General features: G+C 38.9%; 1 protein-coding gene across 1 annotated transcript in view; it reads left to right on the forward strand.

The window, feature by feature from the left end:
• LOC108540687 (thiosulfate sulfurtransferase like domain containing 3) overlaps nt 1–18,381 on the forward strand; it is a 50,198-nt gene that overhangs the window by 2,887 nt on the left and 28,930 nt on the right. The window contains exon 2 of the mRNA XM_017889831.1: nt 8,908–9,067. Within this exon, the coding sequence (XP_017745320.1) occupies nt 8,908–9,067 (160 nt within the window). The remainder of the gene's footprint in view (nt 1–8,907; nt 9,068–18,381) is intronic.

Genomic DNA, 18,381 nt, shown 5'->3' on the forward strand with positions numbered 1-18,381 from the left:
TCACTGCAAGCTCCGCCTCCCGGGTTTAGGCCATTCTCCTGCCTCAGCCTCCCGAGTAGCTGGGACTACAGGCGCCCGCCACCTCACCCAGCTAGTTTTTTGTATTTTTTTTTTAGTAGAGACGGGGTTTCACCATGTTAGCCAGGATGGTCTCGATCTCCTGACCTCATGATCCGCCCATCTCAGCCTTCCAAAGTGCTGGGATTACAGGCTTGAGCCACCGTGCCCGGCCAAAAAAGGTACCTTTTCATTTAAATAATTATGCTGTAATACAAAATTAGCCAAGCTCTTGTAGTCCCAGCTACTAAGGAGGCTTAGGTGGAAGGATTACTTGAGCCTGGGAGATCATGCCACTTCACTTCAGTCCGGTCGCCAGAGTGAGACCCTGCCTCAAAATAAATAAATAACATATAAAATTATGCTAGTGGTTGGGCACAGTGGCTCACGCCTGTAATCCCAGCACTTTGGGAGGCCGAGGTGGGTGGATCACCTTATGTCAGGAGGTTCAAGACCAGCGTGGCCAACATGGTGAAACCCTACCACTACTAAAATACAAAATTAGCCAGGTGTGGTAGCACGTGCCTGTAATCCCAGTTACTCGGGAGGCTGAGGCAGGAGAATTGCTTGAACCTGGGAGGTAGAGGTTGCAGTGAGCCGAGATCGCACTGTTGTACTCCAGCCTGGGTGACAGAAGAAGACACCATCTAAAAAAAAAAAAAAAAAAATGCTAGTATTAAATGATTCTATCCTCATATTAAAACAAAACACAACATGTGGCTCCTTTATATATCCTCCCCCTCCCACTCTTCTCCCCAGACATGGCTTGATACACACCCTTCTAAACACTTGTCTATGAATATACATAAATAAAAGTACGTAAAAATACTGTATATACAAATGTGATCTGTGCATACTTTTCTGCAATTTTTTCTTAGGTATTCAGAAGCCTTCCATGGCGGCACATGTAACACTCTTAACTGCCACATATATTCTACCATTTCACCAGTCACCTATTGATGAACACTTTGATTTCCAATTTTTTTGCTATGATAAAGTTGTTCAGTAATTATCATTGTACATACCACTTTGTGTATTTGTACAAATATTTTACTAAAATAGATATCTAGATGCGCAATTGTTAGATTAAAGGGGAGGTGGCAAGGGACATTTAACTGGGCCTTAAAGCAGAGTAAGAGTGTTCCATGGAGAGATGAGGGAGAAAGATATTTCTTTGAGAATGAGCACTATGTATAAATCACGAAGGAAAGGCAGAAATAGATATTGATTGATTGCACTGTATATACATTACCTTACTTAAAGCTCATAGGTTTAAATGATAATAATATTCCTATTTTACAAATAACAAACTACATCCTAAAAATTTTAAGTAATTTCTGTAGGGTTACAGGGGTAAGTGGGTAAGCCAGAATGTGAATCTAGGTTTATCTGAGTCTAAAATCCCTCCTGTTTTCATTATAAAACTGTATTTAGAGTACACATATACTTTTTTGGGGGGAGGGGGGGAGATGGAGTCTTGCTCTGTTACCCAGGCTGGAGTGCAGTGGTGCAATCTCCATTCACTGCAACCTCTGCCTCATGGGTTCAGTTCTCCTGCCTCAGCCTCCTGAGTAGCTGGGAATACAGGCACGTGCCACCACGCCCAGCTAATTTTTGTATTTTTAGTAGAGACGGGGGTTTCACCATGTTGGTCAGGCTGGTCTCAAACTCCTGACCTCGTGATCCGCCCTCCTTGGCCTCCCGAAGTGCTGGGATTACAGGCATGAGCCACTACGCCCGACCAGGAGCACACATATACTTTTGATGTAGCTGGAGGATAGGGCAATTGGGGCCTAAGAGGAGAAATGGGGGGAGGAGTGGATTTGGTAAACTGCTGGTAAGGGGTTGTTGAAAGGCATTAAGGAACACACTAAGGAGCTTGGATTCTATCCTGTGTTGTAATGCCGCAGTGAATATCCAGGTGATGTTAGGTTTACTAATGTGGAAACTGCAAAACTGGAGGTTATTCAAAGGTTAGGCTGAAAATGTGAAAATCAGGTGCAGTCTGTATTACTCTTGAAAATCCCTCTAGAGATCCACACATCATCTCTCAGTAAATCCTAAATAGCCAGTTTTTCTTCAGTATAGGAACAGATTAGTGTTTCTTTGAGCACAAGATCAAGTGGTTGATTTGCAAGTGGAGCACATGCTGTACATAAAAACACGCACTATTGGCTTTAAATAATTAGTGTGGAATAGAGGCTCATATCATGAGAGGCTTGAGGGAGCTGAAACTCATCAAACAAATAGGCTTGCTTCAGGCTTTTGCTCATTGAGTGGAAGGGCAAGAAATCTAGTGTTCACTGGTTATTTCCCCTATCCTCCACCTCCCAATAGGAGTATAATTGAATTATAGAAAGTTAAATATCAGTTAGATGACTACAAGAAAAACATAACTATCTTTGATCCAGTTAAAGAAGTTACTTGCTGTCACTATCTTTCACAGTGGCTAAGAGCCAGAATCTTGAGTTTAACATAAATTATAAAATTACCATAGTTTTCCAGTTCCTAACAATGAGAAGCAGTAATGAGCATTATTAATTCAGCCTGCTGGCTCTTTATATTCTGGGAATTCAGAAAACAGCTAGCTGGATGAGAAATAGTTTGATTCCAGGTTAAGATCTAATCTTGTAGACACAGTGAATCAACTTTTCAGATCTGAAGGGGGTGAGGAAACCTGTATTTTTAAGTTTTGTTTATTGTGGTAAAATATGTATAAAATGTGATTTTAACTATTTTGAATGTACAGTTTAGTAGCATTAATTATATTCACAGTATTGTGCAACCATCGACACTTTTTATTTCAGTACAAAAATTTTCATCACCCCAAACAGAAACTCACCATTCCTCCTCCCTCCAACTCCTGACAACCTCTAACCTACTTTCTGTCTCTATGAATTTGCCTATTCTAAATATTTCATATAAATGGAATCATATAATATTTGTCCTTTTGTGTCTGGCTTATTTAACTCAACATGTTTTCAAGATGCATCCGTATTGTAGCACGTGTCAGTACTTCATTCATTTTTATGACTAACATTCCATTTTATGTATACATCACATTTTATTTATCCATAATCTGTTGATGAACACTTGGGTCGTTTCCACCTTTTGGTTATTGTGAATACATATGAGCATTAGTGTACAAGTATTTGTTTGAGCCCCTGTTTTCATTTGAGCATATACATGGGAGTGGAATAGCTGGAAACCTGTTCGTTTAAACCTTTATAGCTATTTGTCCATTTTTATGTTACTTTGCTAGCCATGAAAATGACAGATGAAAATAGAAAAGTATGGCTGGTCTGAAGGTAGTGAGTTACCTCAATTCATTGTCCAGTCAGTTACAGATCTAACTTGTTCTACTCTTTCCCTCCTTTTCACTACTGCACTTGACTAGTCTTAAAAAAAAAAAAAAAAAAAAAAAAAAAAAGAAATAAAACAAAAGAGTGTCTATTTTTTATAAGAAGATATGTTTTTTTTGTAACTTACTTTTGGCTTTTCTTAACTACTTAATACATGGAACTGCTGTTCATTTCTTTTGGCCTATGAGCCCTGCAAAAAATTACCAAGGCATTAAAAGCATTGTAAACCCAGAACGTTTGGGAACCTTAGGTTTATACACAATGTTCAACAACTAGTTTTTTAAATTCAATACTATTTTGGACAACTTACATTAAATGATGCATATCCCATTGTATAAATGTACCACTTATAACAGTTGCCTTATTGAACTTCCAGCTTATCATAATTTTCCAATGTTACAAAGAATGCTACCCACAAACATAGTTACACATATATATATATACATCTGTATTAACTCATACTAAGATTCCTGTAGGATAGATTCCTAAAACTAAAATTGTGAGGTAAAAAGGATATGCATACTTACAATGTTATTACAGCTAAATTTCCCTTCAAAAGTTTGTAACATTATACACTACCAGCAATGTAGGAAAGTACCCGTTTCCTCTTTCCCTCACCAATATTTGATATTATAAATTCTTCTAATTTTTACAAACCTGACAAAATAACAAAATTTTGTTTAGATCTTGTATTTCCTTAATTAGTAGTAGATCGGGCACCTTTTCACATTTTATTGGCTATTTATATTTCTCATGTCAATTCCATGTTCATATATTTTGACCATTTTCTATGGGGATTTTTTTCTTTTCCTAGTTATTTGTATGAACTCTATTTTATTAACACTAACCCTTTGGTTTTTTTCTGTCACAAGAATTTTCTTCCTACCTGTTACTTGTATTCAAAGTGTTCATTGTTCTTTTTCCATATATAAATTTAGCATTTTTATGAGATCAAACCTTTATGATTTCTGAGTTTTGTCATGTTTAGAATAGCCTTCCTATCCTAAGACTGAAATTATCTGCTCATGTTTTCTATGAGTACTTTTAGAATATTAGATTTTAGGGCTGGGTGCTGTGGCTCACACCTGTGGCTCACACCAAGGTGGGCGGATCACGAGGTCAGGAGATTAAGACCATCTAGGCTAACATACATAAAATTAGCTGGCCATGGTGGCAGGTGCCTGTAGTCCCAGCTACTTGGGAGGCTGAGGCAGGAGAATGGCCTGAACCCGGGAGGCACAGCTTGCCGTGAGCCAAGGTTGTGCCACTGCACTCCAGCCTGGGCGACAGAGAGATTCCATCTCAAAAAAAAAAAAAAAAGAAAATAGATTTTAGGTTTATATTTGGAATTTAAGCACAAGGAATGAGGTAACAGCCTACTTAGTGTTTTCTCCTACTTAGTTGGCCTGTTTATTGAATATAATGTCATTTCCTTATTAATTTACAGTGTTACTGTTAACAGATACTAAATTCTCGTATAAAGTATAAAGTATACTTGGATAAGTCTCTATCTTCTGGACAGACTTGTTAAACCTTTCTTATACCAGCTCTACTACTTAAATCATTTTATTTATATTTAATACTTTAAACAAATTTGAAGCATACTGTAAAAATAATGTACTTTTTTCTGTTTTTTTTTTTTTTTTTTTTTTGAAAACAAAGTCTCACTCTGTCACTTAGGCTGGTGGAGTACAGTGGTACCATCACAGCCCCACTGCAGCCTCCACCTCGTGGGCTCAAACGATCGTCCTGCCTCAGCTTCCCTAGTACTGGGACTACAGGCTTGTGCCATCACATCTGGCTAATTTTTTTTTAAAACTTTTAGTAGAGATGGAGTCTCACTGTGTTGCCCAGGCTGTCTCCAACTCCTGGACTCAGGTGATCCTCCCACCTCAGCCTCCCAAAGTGTTGGGATTACAGGCATGAGCCACTGTGCCTGGCCTTATTTACCTTTCTTACAGTGGTCATTTTGTTGTGAAATACGAACATTATTACTTTTTTTGTTATTTTAAAAATCTTTTGGATATTCTTTTTAAAAAATAATTTTAGACCTGTAGAAAAGTTGCAAAAGTAAAACAGTTTCCTTTATTCTTACCAACTTCACATAGTATGACCATCTTACGTAGTGCAATTATTGAAATCAGGAAATTAGTACTGATATAATACTGTTAACTAATCTGCAGACTTTAATCTTTCTTGACATTGACACTTTTAAAAAGGGTACTAGTTATTTTGTAGATTTTTTTGTCTGAGATTTTCTTCTAATTAGATTCAGGACATGAATTTTTTTGCAAGAATACTAAGGAAGTGATATTTTGTGCTCTTCTCAGGGCCTCATATCAGGAGGCACATGTTGTCAACATGTCTTATTACTGGTGAAGTTATATTTGAATAACTAGTTAAAGTGTTATCTTTCAGGTTTCTCCCTTTGTAATTAGTATCTCATGGAAAGATATTATCTCATTTCTCATCACACTTTCACCCACTAGATCTATATCTATCAATGGTTTTTATCTGCAACAATTATTACTGGAGTGTTTGCCTAATGATTTTCTGTTCCCATCATTCCTTCTATATTTATTAGTTGAAAATTCCCATATAAGGAAGATAATCCCTTCTCCCAATTTATTTATTCAATTATATCCTTATATCAGTATGGACCCATGGATTTATTTTATTTTATGGGTTCCAATACCATATTATGTTACAATTGTTATATTATGTTACAATATTATATTACAATACCATATTATGTAACAATATGTTGGCACTCTGTATCTGCAGGTTTAACACCAGAGGATTCAAGTCAACTAGAAAGAAAATATTCAGGAAGAAAAACCCAAAATAACAATACAACAACAACAACAACAATAAAAACCCCAAAAATACAATATAACTACTTACATAGCATTTACATTGTACTAAGGATTATAAGTAAACGAGATGATTTAAAGTACACGGGAGATGAGCATAAGTTATATGCAAATGCTATGCCATTTTATATAAGGGACTTGAGCATCCACAGACTTTGGTATCCAAAGGAGTACTGGAACCAATCCCCTTCAGATACCAAAAGGTGACTATATTTAAGAGATAGAAACAGTGCCAGGCGGGGTGCAGTGTAATCCCAGCACTTTGGGAGGCTAAGGCAGCAGATCGCGAGGTCAAGAGATCAAGACCATCCTGACCAACATGGTGAAACCCCGTCTCTACTAAAAATACAAAAATTAGCTGGGCATGGTGGCACACACCTGTAGTCCCAGCTACTCAGGAGGCTGAGGCAGGAGAATTGCTTGAACCCGAGAGGTGGAGGTTGCAGTGAGCCGAGATTGTGCCATTGCACTCCAGCCTGGTGACAGAGCCAGACTCCATCTCAAAAAAAAAAAAAGAAAGAAAGAATGCCATTAAGTACTTACAATTGTAGTATAAAATGTAAGGTCCCCACATCTAATCTATGTCTTAATATCTTTGCTTGCAAGGGGAAATGAAATAAAAATTTTCTTAATATTGTAACTTAGATTAAGATTTACAAATTATTTCCATAATTCAGTTACCAGATGCTGAATGTGTATTTACAAGCTCCCACCAATTAAGGGGCTTGGAAAGAGCAGAATATGGAACTGACACAAGGCCAATATCAAACATTCAGGGCAGCACAGGCTGCATCCTGATGCTCACAGTCAGGGGATACATGCATACATGGAAAAACTCCTCCTTTTTTTTGAGACAGAGTTTTGCTGTTGTCGCCCAGGCTGGAGTGCAATGGCATGATCTTGGCTCACTGCAACCTCCGCCTCCCAGGTTCAAGCAATTCTCCTGCCTCAGTCTCCCAAGTAGCTGGGATTCTAGGCACCTGCCACCACGCCTAATTTTTGTATTTTTAGTGGAGACGGGGTTTCACCATGTTGGTCAGGCTGGTCTTGAACTCCTGACCTCAGGTGATCCACCCCCCTCGGCCTCCCAAAATGCTGGGATTACAGGCATGAGCCACCGCACCTGGCCTTTTTTTTTTTTTTTTTTTTTTTTTTTTTTTTGAGATAGGTTCTCACTGTGTCCTCCAGACTGGAGTGCAGTGACCTGATCTCAGTTCACTGCAACCCCACCTCCCGGGCTGAAGAGATCCTTCTACCTCGGCCTCCCAAAGTGCTGGGATGACAGGCATAAGCCACCATGCCTGGCTGAAAAATTCTTTTCTGTACTCTCACAACACTTTTGATATCAGATGTGTGGGAGATGTGTGGGTTTTCCAAAACCAAGTAATTCTCCAATTCTCTATGGACACTAACTGGATGTTCTAAAATTTTATTTTGAACTAACTACCCAGAGTTAGCACAGACCCCAAAGGCTAAGGGTTCAGTCCCATAAGACTGCCCCTACCTCAGATGCCAGTCACAAGTCCAGGCCTCCCACTCTTCTGACCAACTAGCTGTAAATTGGGGGTTCCCTTGACCCCTTCCTTGGGTTTGATACTTTGCTAGAACTGCTCAAAGAAGTCAGAGAAACAAGTTTATCGATTTATTTGAAAGAATATAATAAAAAATACAGATAAACAGCCAGATGAAGAGGTACACAGTGGGAAGTCTAGAAGGGTCCCATGCACAGGAGCTTCTGTCCCTATGGAGTTGGGGTGTGTTATCCTCCCAGCACTTGAATGTGTTCACCAACCAGAAGCTTTCCGAACCCCATTAGAGATATTTATGGAAACTTCATCATGTAGTCATCAGTTATTAACTCAGTCTCCAGCTGCTCTTACCTCCTGGAGGATGAGAACGGGGCTGAGTTCCAAGCTTCTAATCACAGTTGGGTCTTTCTGGTGACCAGCCCCCATCCTGAAGCTATCCATGAACCTACCAAGAGTCACTTCATTAGAACAAAAGAATCTATCACCCAGGAAATTCCAAGGGATTTGGGAGCTCTGGGTCAGGAAGTGGAGTACAAAACGAAATACATTAAAACAAAAGATGGTCCCAGCACCCCCCCACCACCATCACTCAGGAAATTATAAGGGTTTTAGGAGCTCTTGTATCAGGAACCAGGAGCAGAGACCAAATATATATTTATTATGTCACTGTGCAAAATACATACCTAGAATACATCGTTTATTAAAGCAAAAAAATTGACGATAGTTAACTGACGAACAGGGGGGAAATTCGTTTAACCTATTATTTCCAGCTATTAATAGTGATATCACTTTGAAGTTGCCTAAATTGTTTATTTTTTCCAGGTTTGAAGTAAATAACGGGAAACCACCACAATTTTTATACTGCTATTTCTAATGATGTCACTTATAAGGAACTTGAAAACCTGTTGAATTCTAAAAATATTATGTTAATTGATGTTACAGAGACATGGGGAATTCTGGAGTATTGAAAAATCCCTGGGTCTATCAATATACCATGTAAATGACATGTGTCTTAAATTATTAAAAAACATATAAATAATTTACTATATCTAAAATCTAATTGAAATTCTTAACATTTTCTTTCAGTGGATGAGGTAGGCGAAGCTCTACAGATGAACCCAAGAGACTTCAAAGAGAAGTACAATGAAGTAAAGCCCTCCAAATCTGACCACCTAGTGTTTTCTTGTTTAGCCGGAGTGAAAAGCAAGAAGGCCCTGCACACAGCAGTATCTCTGGGCTTTCACAGGTGTGTAGATGAAGGAAAAAATGGATTCATAAATGTATAATGCAATGTATCATATATATTACATTTTTATATGTCTATTTAAGAATTTCTTGTAATTATTGTCAGTAAGGCAGGATAGCAAAACTAAGGGCTTCTTTTCATCTTACTCAAAAGCAACACAATCTTTTACATAGGTGGAGTCTAAATTGTATGGTGAATAGCCATGGAATTATTTATCTCTAAATTTCCTATCAATCTTCTGTTATAAAGTACAGAAAATGTTTATAGCGGCTGGGCGCGGTGGTTCACGCCTGTAATCCCAGCACTTTGGGAGGCCGAGGCAGGTGGATCACGAGATCAGGAGATCGACACCGTCCCGGCCCACATGGTGAAACCCTGTCACTACTAAAAATACAAAAATTAGCTGGGCATGGTGGTGCACTCCTGTAGTCCCAGTTACTTGGAAGGCTGAGGCAGGAGAATCGCTTGAACCTGGGAAGCAGAGGTTGGAGTGAGCCGAGATCACACCACTGCACTCCAGCCTGGCAACAGAGCGAGACTCTGTCTCAAAAAAAAGTTTATAGCACTATTTGATGCATGTTTTCAGTGCTCAACACTATGCCAGAGGATAGGAAGAATGGGTAACCTATGAATTTTCAGAGAAGAAACAAGGAAATTGAATTTTTGGAATACAAGTTGGCTCTTTCCTTGTGTACATGCAGCCTAGGATAGTGGAATGAGCAAAATAATAAAAATCTAGTCCTGGCACCACTGATTACGGTAAGGGGATTTTTGTGTAAGTCAATTAGTTGTTGAATCATTTTCTCATCTGTAAATTGAAAATGGCACTCTCACCTGAGATAATGCATGTTACTTGTCATGGAAATATAAGGGTTGGGATTCTAGGAATTAATTTTTAAGTAGCTTAGTGTCATTCAATAGTATTCTAAAAGACCAGGTTACTTATATTACCTAATCATGTATGACATTTGTGTTAGTATACCTTCTATTCATCAAAGGGGCTATGAGCTAGATCTGCAGATTAACACGCAGATGTGGCCTTAAAAAAAAAAAAATCAATTAATCTGGGATCCAGAGAAGTAGGTGAAATTTGAACAATGCAAATACATCAACAGCTTCTAAATACTTATAGCAATGTTATGACCAGCATGGTAGTTATGAAATTTGCAATTGAAAAAATTAAAATTGGGCCGGGTGCGGTGGCTCATGCCTATAATCCAAGCACTATGGGAGGCCGAGGAGGGTGGATCACGATGTCAGGAGATCAAGACCATCCTGCCCAACATAGTGAAACCACCCATCTCTACTAAAATACAAAAAATCAGCTGGGCATGGTGGCGGCCGCCTGTAGTCCCAGCTATTCGGGAGGCTGAGGCAGGAGAATTGCTTAAATCCGGGAGGGGGAAGTTGCAGTGAGCCGAGATCGCGCCACTGCACTCCAGCCTGGCAATAGCGTGAGACTGTCTCAAAAATAAATAAATAAAATAAAAATTATGATTAATATGGGGATAATCAGAACAGCGGTTGCTGTTCTAAAGGGAAGAAGATTAACTGGAAAAGGCAAGGAGGAGCCAGGCATGGTGGCTTAGGCCTGTAATCCCAGCACTTTGGGATGCCTAGGCAGGCAGATCGCTTGAGCTCAGGAGTTCAAAACCAGCCTGGGCAACATGGTGAAACCCAGTCTCTACAAAAAAAATACAAAAAATTAGCCAGGCATGGTGGTGCGTGCCACCACTCGGGGGGCTAAAGCAGGAGGATCACTTGAACGCTGGAAGATCACACCACTGCACTCCAGCCTGGGTGACAGAGTGAGATCCTGTCTCAGAACAACAACAACAACAAAATTGAAAAACAAAACAAAAAACAAAAGGCAAGGAGAGAACTTTCTAGGGTGATGGAAATGTTCTGTATCTTGACTGAGGTATTGGTACATAGGTATATACATTTGTCAAAACACACTGAACACTTAAATGTACATTTTTGGTAAGTGATTATACCTCAGTTTAAAAATAATGAAAACAGAAATGCATGGTTCTAGCATGGGTATATTCCTTTGGAGTGTTAAGTCCTACACTTATTAGTGTGCTCATGCACTGGTGGCAAAATAAACCTGTTTTATCTTGTCTGTGCCTCTTTAGACCCATGTATTTTTAGACTCACTCATGCAGTCATTCTTGTAGTAACTATAAGGATTTGTTTTTTCCTAAATGAGATGGAAGGCCATTGAAGAATCTGGGGTGGGGATGCAATTTGATCACCTTGAACTTCTATTTCTGACAATGTCAGAAATATATATATGTCTGTTGGTGCATGTGTGTGTATGTACATATATATATACACACACATACACACACACATAGAAGAGCCATAATCTCAGGGAGAAGGAAAATTGTGGACAATGAACCAACACTGAAGTACTGGGCCCATCAAGGAATAGGATTCTGGGTAAATACATCAGGCTTTTAGTTGGAATCCCTGAAAAGCTATGCCCTAGAAGTAGAGGTGAACCAGAAATTCACAACCCCCACAAGAACTCAAAACAAGCTTTGAATCAACTAAATCCCTGAACGACTTAAGGTGATCTTCCTAATATCTTAAGGGCCTACCAGAAGTAAATCCTCCCTAGAGAAAGATACCATCATCTAGCTAGAGCAGAGGTTGGCAATAATAAATCTTTTAGTCTTGTGGCCAATTAGGTTTCCGTTGCAACTGCTCAGCTCTGCTGTTGCAGCACAAAAGCAGCCACAGACAATACATAATGTGACTATTCCACTAACTCTACTTATGGTCACTTAGGTTTGAATTTTGTTTCATGTGTTGCCAAATATTATTCTTCATTTGATTATTTTTCAATCATTTAAACATACAGCAAACATTCTTAACTTAAAGCCAGGCAAAAACAGGTAGCAGGTCAGATTTGGTCCATGGGGCATAATTTGTAGATCCCTGAGCTACAGCCACAAATTATCCTTACAATTTTTCACATACAATTTCACCTTACAATTTTCACACACAATTTCAGTATTCTACCAAAAATTACTAAGCACAGCAGTCAATAGGACTTTATGATTGAGAAACAATGAAAAAACAAGACAAGAGAAATGGATCCACAGAAGATCTACAGATTGGGAGTTTTCAGACACAGACTTTAAAGTAACTGTGATTAATATATTCAGTAACTTAGATGACAAAATTAAAATACAGTAACTGAAATTAAACACCCAATAGAAGGTAGACAGGTTTAACGGCAGATTAGACACGCCTGATGACAGGATTAGTGAAAATGGAGAAATCAGAGGTACATGTCTTAACATGGATGACTCTTACAATGTTGAGGGAAAAAAGCAAATTACAGAAACATATACAATATAGTTTTTTTTTTTTTTTTGGACAAGGTTTTTCACTGTTACCAAGGCTGAAATGCAGTGGCAAGATCACAGCTCATTGCAACCTATACCTCCTGGGCTGAAGCAATCCTCCCATCTCACCCTCCAGAGTAGCTGAGGCTACAGGCACACACTGCCACACCTTGGTAGTTTTTTCACTTTTTGTAGAGACAGGGTCTCGCTATGTTGCCCAGGTTGGTCTCAAACTCCTAGCCTCAGCTGATCCTACTCTTCTGACTCCCAAAGCACTGGGATTACAGGCATGAGCCACCATGCCTGGCCAGTAGTTTTTAAACATACAAAATACTATATTATTATTTAGGCATATGGACATATATAGTGTACATATAAATTATAAAAATAATAAATATCTAATTCTGAATGGTTTCCAATGGGGGAAGGGAGAGGAACACAATAGGCTTTAACATACAGTATTGTTGACAATTTTATTTAACATGTTTGGTAGGTAAGCACTTATTTTTACCTTTTGTATGCATGGGACAGGAACTGTTATCCCCACTTGGCTACACCTGAACAAGACTATACAATTATACCTTTGGATTCCTGGTACCCCCCCCCCTTTTTTTTTTTAAGAAAAAACTTGATAATGTATTCTATTTACCCAAATAAACAAAGGGTTAATAAATTAGAATAATGTTATCTTCTATATTAGCTCAAACTTATAAAGACAATTTTAGTTGTCAGTTATTCTATTTAACAAATTTTATGTGTATATATATATGTGTATATATGTGTGTGCATATATGTGTGTGTATATATGTGTGTATGTGTATATATATATATATATATTTTTTTTTAGATGGAGTCTCGCTCTGTCACCCAGGCTGGAGTGCACTGGCAGGATCTTGGCTCACTGCAAGCTCCACCTCCCAAATTCACACTATTCTCCTGCCTCAGCCTCCCGAGTAGCTGGGACTACAGGCACCCGCCACCATGCCCGGCTAATTGTTTTTCTATTTTTAGTAGAGATGGCGTTTTACCGTGTTAGCCGGGATGGTCTCGATCTCCTGATCTTGTGATCTGTCCACCTCGGCCTCCCAAAGTGCTGGATTACAGGCATGAGCCACCGCACCTGGCCTTTTTTTTTTTTTTTTTTTTTTTTTTTTTTTGAGACAGGGAGACAGGTTCTCACTCTTTCTCCCAGGCTGGAGTGCAGTGGTGCAATCTCCTCTCACTGCAACCTCTGGCTCTAGACAAATTATACATTTTTTTTTTTTTTTTTTAAACCGGGTCTCACTCTGTCTCCCAACTGGAGTGCAGTGGCATCATCACAGCTCACTGCAGCTTGACTTCCTGGGCAGCTCACGTGATTCTCCTGCCTCAGCCTCCTGAGTAGCTAGGACAACAGGCACATACCACCACACCCAGCTAATTTTTCTAATTTTTGTAGAAGTGGGGTTTCACCATGTTTCCCAGGCTGGTCCCAAAATCCTGGGTTCAAGCAATCACCCTGCCTTGGCCTCCCAAAGTGTTGGGACTACAGGCGTGAGCCACGGCACCTGGCCTTATGCCAACAAAACTCTTAGGAGTAAAACCGTTATTAAGGTCTGTAGTATCAGAGACCTCAAAATGTGAGTATACAGCATATGATTTAATACATCATTTAATAAATGTCTGTTTATTTCAATAATGGGAGAATATCACTTTTACTTTGATAATACAAGGGTAGATCAAAAGTTTTAGATATGTATGAGAAAAGCCAGATTACATTTTTAAATGCTATGTGTACTCTACATCTCTTTCATAATGGAATAGGAGGAAGATGTCCTGAAAAAACTGGCAATAGTGGATAGCCTCAGAGTTCTAAATCAATCAAAGTATCTCAGGTTTCTTTCATTCACATCATCTTTCTTCTCTGCTTATGATCTCAGTGGGGTTTCTTGGATTCTGAGATAATGTGCCCTTTTGCTATCTAGAATGTATATGCCATAGAAATACTGGATAGAGGTAGCAAGATCAGCAGCTAATCTATGAGAAATTTTGTATGATTAGACACAAAAAATTGAATGCTTGTCTTACCATCCAGTAAAAAATATTTTTCAGTGCCCCAAAACAGCAATTTATTAATGGAAAATATAATTTTATCACCATCACTTTTAATGCTAAAAGTTTCTCCAGGAGCAAAGGATAAGAAGAAAAAAAGAAATTTTAATAAGGTATTATTATTATTATTTTTTTGAGACAGAATCTGGCTCTGTTGTCCAGGCTGGAGTACATTGGCTCGATCTCAGCTCACTGCAACTTCCGCCTCCCAGGTTCAAGCAATTATCCTGCCTCAGCCTCCCAAATAGCTGGGACTACAGGCACACGCTGCCACACCTGGCTAATTTTTTGTTTCTTAGTAGAGATAGGGTTTCACTGTGTTGTCCAGGCTGTTCTCGAACTCCTGAGCTCAGGCAATCCGCTTGTCTCAGCCTCCCAAAGTGCTGGTATTATAGGCGTGAACCACCATGCCTGGCCAATAAGGTATTGTAATGGCAGAATGTGGTTGAAGTGAATCCAAATAAGGATAATAATTGTTCCTACTTCACAGTAAAGTTTTGAAGATTAAATCAGATAACACATGTCAAATATTTAATACTTTGCCACTATTTATTACTGTGTATGTACAATATGATACCTATTTGTAGGCAGCTGATATTTTGTGTTACTGTTTGCATTAATTTAACATTAATGGGTAAAGATGGCAGGTGAAAACTCCTAAACATATGGGGTAGGAATGGCAGTGACTCCTTACTGAAAACAAGAAGATAAAGTGAAACTGAATACTGAACAGTGAGCTAGCTTCTTGCCTTATTTCGTCTCAGAACTGACAGCCCAGCTCCTATTACCTGAGATAAGCTTTCTCTCCAGAAAAATTGACCCACCCTGAAGAAAAATCTTTAAAAAACCATGTTGGGGGTGTGAGACATGGCTAAGGAAAATGTTTTGCTGTTTTCTTACTTATGATGAAGCTCACCACTGAAAAGTCCTACCCATGTACACAGAGATGTTCCAGTTAGCTTTCTCTGTGTCTCTCAAATATGAAGGATCCTGAGACAATTACGGCCAAGATTCTAACTTGAAAGACTATGACCAAACCAAACAGCAAAAAGGAACTTAAAGGAAATACAGGTTGAACAGCCCTTATCTGAAACAGCTGGGACCAGAAGTGTCTCAAATTTTGAAATATCTGCCTATATATGCGATATCTTGGGGATGGGATCCAAGTCTAAACAAAATTCAGTTATATTTCATGCACACTTAATACAAATAGCCTGAAGTTAATTTTATACAGTATTTTGAAGTAATTGCGTACATGAAACAAAGTTTTGACTGTGACCCATCACATAAAATCAGATAGGGAATTTTCTACTTGTGGCATCATGTTGGCACTCAAAAAGTTTTGGGTTTTGGACAATTTGGATTTCAGATTTTCAGATTATGCATGTTCAACCTGTAGCGTTAATGCAGGGAACAAAGAAAATTTTAAAACAACCAAAAAAACCTAAGTTAATATCCTTAGAATTTTGAGAAGCCATTGCACTCTCCAGAACAAGGTACTACTTAAAAGACTTGGATTACCAGCTAAGTGGAGTGTCTCATGCCTGTAATCCCAGGGCTTTGGGAGATCAAGGTAGGAGGATCACTTGAGGCCAGAAGTTTGAGACCAGCCTGGGAAACACAGTGAGACCCCTATTTCCACAAAAAATTAAAAAAATTAGCTGTGCAGCCATAGTCCTAGCTACTGAGGAGACTGAAGTGGAGGACTGCTTGAACTCGAGTTCAAGGTTACAGTGAGCTGTGATGGTACCACTGCGCTACAATCTGGGTGACAGAGGGAGACCTTATCTATGGTGAAAGAAAAAGACTTGGATTCCCCATATCTTAAATGCAAGAGAAAACAAGGGGAAGTCCCAATATGATCAATTCTATTATGAGAACTGTGTTACTTGGACAGTAGTCAGTCCTGACTGAAGGCTGCAGAACTCCAACAAGTCTCCCTGTGATTTGGAGAATAAAAAATGACAAACGATTCTGATGATCAATTAATAGAAGATACAAATGAAGCTGAACAAATTACAACCAAGGCAATTACTACTTGCAGAAATATAAAAATATGATAAAGAAAATGTAATCATGGTATGCTATAGAAGACAATATTATCTATGTATATTTATATATTAGATATGAATTTAACAAAAATTATACAATTAAGTGATGATGGGAGTAGAAGTCCCAGTGTAAGATCAGGTTAGGGAAGGAGAATAGGGGGAGAAGTATGAAAAGCAAAATCTTCATCTTCCATAGCAGGGAGTTAGATAATATTTATATTTAAAAAAAAAAAAGAAAAAAATGATGGGAGTGTAAGCAGAGGCGGCAATATGGTAACATATTTGGAGGTTAGATGCCCAGATTTTTAAAAATGCTTTATTTTTTAATAAACAGAGACAGAGTCTCGCTTTGTTGCCCAGGCTGGTCTCGAACACCCTACCTCAGTCCTCTTGCCTCAGCCTCCCGAGTAGCTGGGACTACAGGCGCCCGCCACCTCACCTGGCTAGTTTTTTTTGTATTTTTTAGTAGAGACGGGGTTTCACCATGTTAGCCAGGATGGTCTCGATCTCCTGACCTCGTGATCCGCCCGTCTCGGCCTCCCAAAGTGCTGGGATTACAGGCTTGAGCCACCGCACCCGGCCAGATGCCCAGATTTTTAAAAATGCTTTATTTTTTAATAAACAGAGACAGAGTCTCGCTTTGTTGCCCAGGCTGGTCTCGAACACCCTACCTCAGTCCTCTTGCCTCAGCCTCCCAAAATGCTGGGATTATAGGCATGAGCCACCACGTCTGATCAAATGCCCAGATACTAAGAATTAGAATCTAATCCAAGCTCTGTCCCTTACTTAATCTGTGACTGGGTAAATTACTTAATATTTCTGCTCCAGAGTTTCATCATCTTTAAAATGATTGTTCTAAGAATTTACTTCATAAATGCAGAGAGCTTAGAACATAATTGGCACATTTTTAGTAAGTGTTCAAATAAATGTAATTAAAACCTTGTCACTTGGAAATGTGGAAGTAAACAGCAGAGAAGTGACTAAAAGTTGAAAGTGGCTGCCTCTGGAGAATGGGAATGAGAGGTAGGGAGAATGGGACAGGGATCTAACATTTTCTCTATGTCTTACAGTGACACTGTCCAATAGAATATTTTTTTCTTTTTTTTTTTTTTGAGACAGAGTCTCACTCTATTATCCAGGCTGACGAGGCCAGAGTGCAGTGGCATGATCTCAGCTCACCACAGCCTCTGCCTCCCAGGTTCAAGCAATTCTCCCGCCTCAGCCTCCTGAGTAGCTGGGATTACAGGCAACTGCCACCACGCCTGGCTAATTTTTTAATTTTTTAGTAGAGAGGTGGGGTTTACCATGTTGGCCAGGCTGGTCTCGAACTCCTGACCTCAGGTGATCCACCTGCCTTGGTCTCCCAAAGTGCTGGGATTGCAGGCGTGAGCCACTGCACCTGGCCCAATATAATTTTAATGCAAACCATTACATGATTTTAAATCTTACACTTAAAAAATTTAAAAGTAAAGTGAAATTAATTTTATTGTTTTATTTAATCCTATGTATCCAAAATATTTAAAATATGTAATCATTATAAACAAATTACAGATTTTATATTCTTTTGTTTTGTACTATTTGAAACCCAACATATATTTTTACATTTACAGCACATCTCAATTCACACTAGCCACATTTTAGGCGTTCAATAACCACAAGTGGCTAGTAGCTATCACACTGGGCAATGCAACCTATGGTAATATTTGATTTTTAAAAACAATACATATCATCAATGGCTATTAAATCATAGAGAAACCCAGCCATTTTATGTCTCCTGATTAAAACTACTACTTCATTTGTACAGTAGTCTACC

The sequence above is a fragment of the Rhinopithecus bieti genome, unplaced genomic scaffold, assembly GCF_001698545.2.
Source record: "Rhinopithecus bieti isolate Rb0 unplaced genomic scaffold, ASM169854v2 scaffold_18624, whole genome shotgun sequence".
NCBI classification, from domain to species: Eukaryota; Metazoa; Chordata; class Mammalia; order Primates; family Cercopithecidae; genus Rhinopithecus; species Rhinopithecus bieti.